General features: G+C 37.4%; 1 protein-coding gene across 1 annotated transcript; it reads left to right on the top strand.

The window, feature by feature from the left end:
* On the top strand, positions 2,077-10,072 carry LOC109847094 (pathogenesis-related protein 1-like). The gene is made up of 2 exons (XM_020416339.1): positions 2,077-2,260; positions 9,747-10,072. Exons 1-2 carry the CDS (start codon positions 2,077-2,079, stop codon positions 10,070-10,072), a joined length of 510 nt encoding a protein of 169 aa, XP_020271928.1.

Raw genomic sequence — 10,617 nt, 5'->3', positions numbered from 1 at the left:
GACAGTATTTACTGTCTCGGAACCCGAGACAGTCTTTGCTGTCTCGGCCGCCGAGACAGCAAACACTGTCTCGGGAATGGTTTTTTGCCCAGGGGTTATAAATACCCTCTGAGATTGATTTTTGAGGATCGAGCATATTTCCGAGCAATCCAGAGCAGAGGGAGAGCAGACTTGAGTTTAGTGTGATTCCTTGAGATTTGAGCTTCGACTTAATCTTAAGAAGAACGACTATCTTACTTTGATAAGATATCGTTTCAAATTTTCACTTCGATAAACGAAGGAAGAATCATTAAGCCCCCTTCACGATCTGTGATTTGGCGGTCCACGAGTCAAAGCGCTCACGACACAGGCGAAGTTCCACAAAATAGAATTCGATAAACGACTTCTGTGTTATTTTCTTAAAAGTTGTAATTTTCTCTTTGTTGTGTAAAAGAGGTCTTATAAAAAGACTATTTCTTTGAATTTGTTGTAATCAAACAAAAATATAATGAATTCCACAGCAAAACCAACTTTCGACGAAAACAAGCATATTACATGTTATGCTTATACCCTTTGTAACATTCAATTATGTTCTGAAGGTTTAAAAGTAGTGTTGCTACTTTGACTCCTTACCTAAGGCTATGATAGATTCAACCTCAAGAAAGGTGATAGGAAAAGCATCTATTTTTAGATTTAATTAGCAATAATGCAGTACGAAGATCACTAATGCATCCACTTTAGTATGTGTCTACATCTGGGGCTTCATTTTTTTGATGAAGTGTGGATCTTTCCAAATAGTTCCACAGTAGTCGAGTATGCTTCTTCAAAAATGGATTAGAAGATACTCGGACTAAAGTTGCATTTACAGTTTGATCTGGAGCATATGAGACACTGTCTACACTTACTTTTCTCAAAGGGCTTGATGTATCTATACTCGATCTTTACCAGGGTTTGTAGTGTAAATCTCGCTGATTATAGGTTTTCTCAATGATCACATGACAGAGCAACTATATGGATCTTGTGATCAATACAAAGCGTTGCAACCTACTTTCTATCAAGTGGGAGTTTGTTGTATTTGGCGTACTTTAGTGGCTGTGAATTCTACGTAAATCTAAGTTATTGTAGAGATGATATATATCTTGGATAGCTATCAAGTGGTTAATATAGATATGGTCAAGGATCTCATGATAATTTATTCTTATCAATTGAGATTTGACCATCAACCAATTGATCCTATCTCTTAGTTAAAGCTCTCCATATAAATAGGGATGGCGGCTTCATCTCTGACACACTGTTCCAAATACTCAAATTGGTAAGGGCTTGGAAGGAATTGACCAGAGGTTGTTGCATGTGTAATGGATAGTACAGGAAGTTGACCAGAGGATCCGTCTCGAAAAAATATGCAATTTTCATATATATATTTCATCCAATTCCAACTTACGGTTTGAAAAATATCACCCGTTCTTCGTGACAAGTTATTTTCCTCGACCGGGTCCACGTTTAGGTTTGTGTTTGCCCCGTTTCTCCATAAATATGTCTGCCGTGTGTTCTGCATCACCCGATGTATAATTTCTACCCTCATCTTTCAACATGGGGCATTCTGAAACCTAGTTTTGGTAACTCCTTTAGAGAAGCTTACGATCGTCTTCATTCCAATTAAAACTTCTCCTTTAGCTGGGTGTAGTAGCCAGGCCATGGACCAGATGGTATAAATATCTACGATGTACCTCCATGTTATGCTACTTAGTCCACATGGTATTTCACATACACTATTATACCATCTAGTCCATCTAGAAATGCCAAACGGAAAACCCAACTTAGCAATTGCATAGATATAACTGTGCTTTCAATGATACAATGCGGTTGTATTTTACGAAAGACGGAAGAGAAACAAACAAAATCTACAAACCATTGTTATCTATTAATTTCTTGGGGTGTCCTCTCTTCTTGCATCTCGAACAACAACAACTTGTTATCTTCACTTCCAATTGTCAGTGACCTAGATATAGCCGTCAACATTCGAATATTAGCAATCCATGGACACTTCGATCCCCTCAATATAGGCACACGACCAAACTCTTTTAGTAGATAGAAAACATGAGTTCGGGCACTTGGAGTCGCGAGGTCGAGTGCTTGGTCTCTGCCGGCCGGCTGTTTAAGGCCGCTATACTTGATTGGCATAATCTTGGCCCGGAGATTGCGCCTGGGGTCATCGTGCGTGCTAACCTCGTGTCTGGAGATGGCGGGGTAGGAAGCATCAGGGAGCTCAATTTCACATCATGTGAGTCGCTCTTAGCTCACAAGTTTTTTATGGACATCAGTTAATATCCTAAGTTTAGTGTAATTTAGTATTCGGATTTTCCAAAATTGAAATTTGTACGGAAAGATTTCGCGTGATACATATTTTAACGTGTTGTTAACCATGTAGACAGGATCAAAAAATTGATCACTTTAAAGAAAATTCTAAAATAATGCGCTTGAGTATATGATACAAGATTATAACATGTCGGAAAATCATTTCACATCCTACTATAAATGGCGATTTCTAGTAGGTCTCATCTGATGGCACGCATTTGCAATATAAAAGAAATTCAAGTTTTAGTTTACTAATGGTAACATAAACTTACATGCATAATGGTGTTGGGGAGAAATCGAGCCAAAACTAGAGTTGATGAGATTTAAATAGACGCTAGGAACTAATTTTGACTGAAAAGTTATAACTATCATGTATTAGTCTCAACTCCTATTTTAAATTCATCACTCCAGCACATGGCTAAATATCACTTCATTGTGGGCTTAACCAGACTGTTATCACTTCTATGGGCACCAGTGGGTTAACTTGACTTTGTCTTCACTGACCATAATCGACACCTTCTGGCTTCAAATTGAACTTTATCTTTCTTTTTCTTTCTTTCTTTGTTTTTTAATTATTTGGATCATAAGCTTGGCTCTGATACTATTTGTTTGGGAGAAATTGGACCCAAATTACAGTTGAGAAGCTTTAAACAGATGTTACGAATTTTAACCCAAAAACTATTAGGTATTGATCTCAATTCTTATCTTAAATCCATCACTCTTTTCTTATCCTATTTGATATGAGATTGTACTCACATGTTAATAACCTCCATGAATGGTACGAAAATATCATCTTACACTATACTGCACAATTGACTTTCTGCAGAAAGACACTTCAATTGACAAATCTAGACTGGAGTGTTTCTTTTTCTAATTCTTTCTCTTACCTTCTCCTCTTGTGCTTCTCTAACTTCTTCCACTTTCTCTTCATGTGAATATATTTATTTTTTGTAGTTAACAAATCCTCTGGCGCAGCTTCAGTGATTACACATGTTAAAAAAAAAGGAGCAAAATCGCTCTGAGATTTAAAGAAGCCCGAAATCTAGATCTTATTTGTGTTAGATTATGACTTATTATATATCAATAAATTTAGCATACTACATTGTTTGATTTTATTAAGAGTGATTTTATTAAGAGCCTTTTAAAATGGGGTTGTGTTAGGATCTTAGGTCGTCGTTGTTGGCTCAGAAACCTACTCAAGAACTCAGACCGATCTTGTTCTCTTGTGCACCACCAAGAACACAAAGGGGGAAGCTACTGTCTCTCTCAGATCTCACAAGGGGTTGAAAGCACAGAGCCTTCGAAGGAGCACAGAGCTCAGTTAGTGAAGAGGATCGCACAAAGGGAGTAAAGCACAGAGCTCAAGATCTCGACACCCACGCTCTTTCCCACACCAAGCTACTACCAACCCTTCGCCATATATAGGGAGGAGGGCAGCCATGGGACTCACAGCGGCGACCATCAGATCACAGAGATCGGAGGGGATTTAGAACCATCGGGTAGGAGAGGGAAAAGAGAGGGGCTAGGGCACATTAGATAAACAAAGGAAATGAGCCTTTTGGTAATGGGCCAAAGTTTTGGGCCAACAGAATAGCAACAATATCCACCTTTGGCCCAAGGTAGTGCACAGAAGAAAAACACGGAACTGCAGGACTCATCATCGCCAGATCATTACCTGTATGATCACAAAGAAGATACAAGCAATGGAAGATAATACACGAAGTAAACTCAGATCACAAAGATCGGGGTAAAATCACCAAGCATACCAAGTCCACAAAGGACCGAACTCTACCAAACGGTCATCGAGTTCAAAGGGGAAAAAATCACAAAGCTACTAACAAGCACAAAGCAAGTTAATAGGCCACAAAGGCAACACACAAAGCAAAAGGAAAAATTACCCAAAGTCAAAATTCAAGATTCTTTGACACGATATAAATTTTTCAGCAGGCAAACACTTAGTACCCATGTCAGCAGGATTAAATTCTGAGGAAATTTTTTCTAACTTGACAATACCCTTTTCAACTATATCCCGAATGTAATGAAATCTAACATCAATATGTTTAGTTCTATCATGAAAAACAGGATTTTTGCAAAGTTGAATAGCAGATTAACTATTAGAAAATACAACCATATTTTTATCAAGAAAACCAATTTCAGATATAAGACCCCTAAGCCAAATAGCTTCTTTAAAAGCTTTAGTGGCAGCAGCATACTCAGATTCAGTAGTAGATAAAGCAACAATGGGTTGTAATTGGGATTTTCAGCTTATACAATAGCCACACAAAGTAAACACATAGGAAGTGGTAGATTTTCTATTATCCCTATCATTGGCATAATTGGAATCTACATAGCCAGCAAGTTTGACACCTTCAGAACACTTAGAAAAGGTTAATCCTACATCCACAGAGGATTTCAAATATCTTAAAAGCCACTTCAAGGCATTCCAATGAGGCATACCAGAGTTTGCCATATATCTACTCAAGCAACTAACCGCATATGTAATGTCAGGCTTAGTACTAACCATGAGATACATGACCGATCCTATAGCATTCGAATATGGCACCTTCTTCATATCATTTATTTCAGTTTCAGTATTGGGAGATTGATCCTTACTTAACACAAAATGAGGAGCAAGAGGCACATTCACAGATTTGGCATTAGACATAGCAAATTTACTCAAAATTTTTTCAACATATTAACTTTTGTTTAAAACTAGAGTAGATTTGTTTTTGTCCCTAATAATATTCATGCCTAGGATTCTTTTAGCATCACCTAAGTCTTTCATGTCAAAATTTTCACAAAGACATTTTTTAACATGCTTAATAGACTTTAAACAAGGACTAACAATCAACATATCATCCACATAAATTACAAGAAATACAGGCACAGCGTCTATATTTTTATAATACAGGCAATGATCAGCAGAACTCCTTTAAAACTTTAAAGATTGCATGCATTTATCAAATCTAATATTCCATTGCCTAGGTGATTGTTTTAAACCATACAAAGCCTTTTTTAACAAACACACATGATCAGACAATTTAGGGTCCACAAAGCCCTCAGGTTGGTGCATATAAATATTTTTATCAAGATCATCATGCAAGAAAGCAGTAGTTACATCTATTTGTTTTAATTCCCAATTAAAATGAGCAACTAAAGCAAGCATAATTCTAACAGTAGTGAATTTGACAACAGGAGCAAAAATTTCAGCATAATCAATTCTCTCCTTTTGAGTAAATCCCTTAGCTACTAACCTAGCATTAAACCTAACACTTTCAGATTCTTGTTTCACCTTAAACAACCACTTACAGTCCACTACAGAACAACTAGCAGGTTTAGGAACAAGTTTCCATGTTTGGTTAATTCTTAGGGATTCCATCTCACTCTTCATAGCACTAATCCATTCTTCAGAATATTTTGACTTTAATGCTTCTTTATAAGTCTTAGGTTCATTGCACTCAAGGGATTCAAACACATTAAAGGCAAACTCAGACATATTACAATCAATCAAATTGCAATCTCTATATCTTTCAGGTTTCCCAATGATTCGTTTATTTCTATCCCTAGTGAGTTGATAATCATTCAAATCATGCATGTTATCTATTTCCTGCATATCATGCTCCACCTCATTAGGAATAAACTCATCTTGATTTTCAATAATTGTATCATTCAATTTTTCTTCAGAAAGTGATTTGGGTTGATTAATAATAGACATTTGCTCCACCTCATTTGGAGCATCATTTTCAGGAATAGGAACATGTAAAGGTAAACAAGGAAATTCATTTTCATTAAAGACAACGTCTCTGCTTATCACTACCTTAAACCCCGGTTCACTCTTATTCCAAAGCCTATAACCTTTTACCCCTTCAGAATATCCTAAGAAAACACATTTCTTAGATCTAGGTTCTAACTTATCAATCTTTTGATGCACATAGCCAGCACTCCCGAAAATTCTCAAATTATTTAAATCAAGAGGTTTGCCCGTGAACACAAATTCAGGGCATTTCCCTCCTAAGGGAACAGAAGGAGACCTATTAATCAAATAGGCCGCAGTACAAACAGCTTCTCCCCAGAACTTCTTGGAGAGCCCAGATGTGGCCAACATAGCCCTCACCCTCTCTAAGAGAGTTCTATTCATCCTTTCAGCAACCCCATTCTGCTGGGGTGTATAGGGAACAGATTTATGCCTTTTAATACCCCAAGTAGTACACAAATCATTCAATTGTTTGTTACAAAACTCAAGACCATTGTCTGTCCTAAGAGTTTTAATTTTCTTTCCCGTTTGGTTTTCAATCATAATTTTTCAGTTTTTAAATTTATCAAAAACTTCAGATTTTTATTTCATGAGTAAAACCCAAACTTTTCTAGAATAATCATCAATTATGAAAAGAAAATATTGGTTCCCTCCATGCGTAGGCACACTAGAGGGACCCCACACATCAGCATGCAAATATTTAAGTACACTAGTACACTTAGACTGATTAGGAAAAGAAGAAGTAGGAAAAGTAACCCTATGTTATTTTCCTAGCACACAAGATTCACAGAAAGGGATGGGGGATATTTTATCACTACCAAAGTGACCTTCTTTATGCAAAATTTCTAATCCTTTATTACTCATGTGACCTAATCTATTATGCCATAAAACAGATTTATCACCTATCATAGAGTTAACAGAATCAAGCACAGGTTCAGCATGACAAACATACAAATTATTTTGTTTTTCAGCAGTAAAAACAACAAGAGACCCTTTCAAAATTTTCATAACCTCATTTTCTAGAGATGCACAAGAAATCAAGTTATAACATAAATCAGGAACATGGCTAACATCCTTCAAAGTAAACACAGAACCAGAGGAAAACCTAAGGCATACATCACCAGTTCCTAAAACATTACATTTCTTTTCATTTGCCATTGACACAAAGTCATTCTCTATTTTCCTGTAGTTTGAAAACAAGTTTTTAAAAGGAGTCATATGAAAAGTACAACCAGAGTCTACCAACCAATCTGATTTTAAAAGGAGTCATATGAAAAGTACAACCAGAGTCTACCAACCAATCTGATTTACACAAAGGATCAGATAACACAGAGTTCAAATATGCATAATCACACAGATTATTAATCATGAAAATTTCACCCATTTTTCCCTCACAGATAGCCATATTAGCATGATCATTTTGCTGATTTTTCTTAGGCTTAGGACAGTCTTTAATAAAGTGATCAGTTTCATGATAATTATAGCATTTTTTATCTTTAAACCAAGACTTAGATCTACCCCTTCCATTTTTAAATTTTTTCTTACTTGATTCCCCATTACTAGCATTCTTTTGGTTATTAGACCTATTCTGAGGCCTACCCCTCACATGCATAACCTCACCAGAATTTTTATTTCCCCCAGAATGTTTTAAATCTAATTCCTTACTCTTGAGACCATTAACCACAATGTCAAGGGTAATATCATCTCTACTATATTTAATAGCAGATTTTACATCACTATATGAGTCAGGAATAGCATTTAGAAGGGCAATAGGAGTATAATCGTCTATATGTTTATCACCAGTTAACTTAATATCTGAAATAAGTTTTGTGAAAACGTCTAGGTTCTCCTCAATGTCCTTAGACATATCCAATCTAAATTTGAAAAATTTTTCAAGCAAAAACATTTTACTGGGCAAAGAGGTTTCAGTATAGAGTTCTTCAAGTTTATCCCAAAGGGTTTTAGCACATTCCAAAATTCTAACTTTTCTAATCACAGAGTCAGATAAGTACAAATAAATTGTGGAACAAGCATTTTCGTTCATTTCCGCCCGTTTATTTTCAGTGTCAGAAGTTAAATAAGTCTGACCAACAGCCTTAAAGGACTTCTGTTGAATTAAGATGCATTTTATTTTTTGTTTCCAAATGCTAAAATCAGATTTTCCGTTGAACGGAGCCATACCATATTGAATCATACTATATTGATTACGGACATTTTTCACACAGAAAAAACAAACAGCAAATAGCACGATGATTTCGGTAATTATCCGGCTCGAAACATGTGAAGCAACTAGCACGAACAAATGAGAAGAACGATGAACATAAAGTTCTTATTTCAATCTCTTTGTTCTTTCACACGAGCACAAATCAATTTTAGTTTCTGAAAAAATTTTCTTTAACAAAGCCAGAGATTTACTACTGAAATTTTCAACAATGCCAGTCAACAAACCCAGAGATTAAACGCAGTTACAACAAATGCCAGAAAATAACTGTAATTTTCAACAGAGACTTATCCTAACTGCAGCGAAAAAAAAACAGATATAGCTGAAAAGTCAGTTCACCTGAGCGAAAACCCTAAGGGAGGGTTTCGACCTTACCCACGCGGCGGCGGTCCGGCGAAGTCCAGCGGCGGCGACCGGCGGATTTGAACGGCGACGACTAACGCCCGATCTCTGATACCATTGTTAGGATCTTAGGTCGTCGTTGTTGGATCAGAAACCTGCTCAAGAACTCAGACCGATCTTGTTCTCTTGTGCACCACCAAGAACACAAAGGGAGGAAGCTACTGTCTCTCTCAGATCTCACAAGGGGTTGAAAGCATAGAGTCTTCGAAGGAGCACAGAGCTCAGTTAGTGAAGAGGATCGCACAAAGGGGGTAAAGCACAGAGCTCAAGATCTCGACACCCACGCTCTTTCCCACACCGAGCTACTACCAACCCTTCGCCATATATAGGGAGGGGTCAGCTGACACGGGTGAGAGGCTAGGGTAGAAAAACGAAGGAGGGAGCCGACCTACGGATGAGACTCACAGCGGCGGCCATCAGATCACAGAGATCGGAGGGGATTTAGAACCATCGGGTAGGAGAGGGAAAAGAGAGGGGCTAGGGCACATTAGATAAACAAAGGAAATGGGCCTTTTGGTAATGGGCCAAAGTTTTGGGCCAACAGAATAGCAACAGGTTGGTTTGGATTCTTAATCTCTAGCCTGCTAAGCAAATTTCTTTCTTTGCTCAATAGGCTAATTACAGATTCCTGAGGCATGTTTGTCAACTAATTACCTCAAACTAGTCTGGCAAAAAACTAGACGAGTCAACTAAACGGGTCTTATTTTTGTTCTCCTCCTCCTGATCTAGAGCTATAAACTGTTTAAGCCAAAACTAGTTTCGTGAGAGTTGCTATAAACAACTTTTAAAAACTGGTTGCTTTTAATGTCTTGCCATGTACACTTCTTTGAGTTCAATAGGCTTCATTCTCTCTTCGTTTTTAACTTAGTCAGAATCAGGTTAAATTTTGTTAGACTGTTTCTCCAGCTCAAAACAAGCTCAAATTCAATAAACCCCAAGTAGATTTGCATGCCAAATTATCTATTTCCTTTTTTCTTTTTTTTATAGGAAAAATTATCTACTTCTTAAACTTATCTCTCGTTCCTCTATCTACAGCATTGCCATATAGATACTTAAAGGAACGCTTAGATTTCATAGACCATGACAAGTTTGAGTGCACCAGCACCCTAGTCGAAGGCGGTCCATTAGGGACAAAGTTCGAGTCAGCATCGACTCACTTCAAATTTGATTCGACGAGCGATGGCGCCACCAGTTGCATCGTCAAGGTGACAGCGATCTACAAGACTCTGGCCGGGACACCGGTTTCTGATGATGTGACTAAGTCGAAGGAAATCGTTACTGGTCATCTTAAGGCTGCAGAGGCCTATCTCCTTGCAAACCCTACTGCCTATGCGGGAAATTGTGCTTCTGTCAGAGCCTAAAACTATGTTCAAATGTTTTGATGTTGGGAGTTGTAGTAAGATTGGGTGTGCGAGATTGCGAGAGCTCGTGTTGTGTGTATTATTAGGACTCACTGTCTTTTTTTTATTAGTATTTCAACTCTCATGGAGATTATAACATTGGTTAATGCTTCGCCTGAATCTCCTTTTTACGTTCACTCCATTTCATTTAATTGGATCTCTTAACGTTTTTGTTTATTTCCATACTTCATTAATGATAGCATTATTAATACCTCAAAAAGTATATTCTCTTTTCATAACCATACAAGACATTTTCGTTTTAAGAACATTAATTAAGAAGGAAATATTCTAGGGAACAGTTTGTTAAATATGAAATAAGGGGACCGGCTAAGCAGAATCCGGATGACTTTTTATTGACAATGAAGTAGAGAAAGAGCCCCTTTGTTGGGAAGTTGGCCTCTCGTCACCGTTGAGCAAACTTTGAGGAATTGATTATCTAAGCTGGCAAGTGAGTATTAGAGGGGCCGTTGCTTGGTCATGATCAAATGTCTTCCGATGTTCAAGTC

Source organism: Asparagus officinalis, chromosome 7, assembly GCF_001876935.1.
Source record: "Asparagus officinalis chromosome 7, Aspof.V1, whole genome shotgun sequence".
NCBI lineage: Eukaryota > Viridiplantae > Streptophyta > Magnoliopsida > Asparagales > Asparagaceae > Asparagus > Asparagus officinalis.
Note: the sequence above shows the minus strand (reverse complement) of the source record. Positions and strands in the feature narration are given on the sequence as shown.

Coding starts and splice junctions, on each gene's coding strand:
- LOC109847094 (XM_020416339.1), top strand. CDS start 2,077: ATGAGTTCGGGCACTTGGAGTCGCGAGGTCGAGTGCTTGGTCTCTGCC. Junction 2,261..9,746: donor GGAGCTCAATTTCACATCAT/GTGAGTCGCTCT, acceptor CTCTATCTACAG/CATTGCCATATAGATACTTA.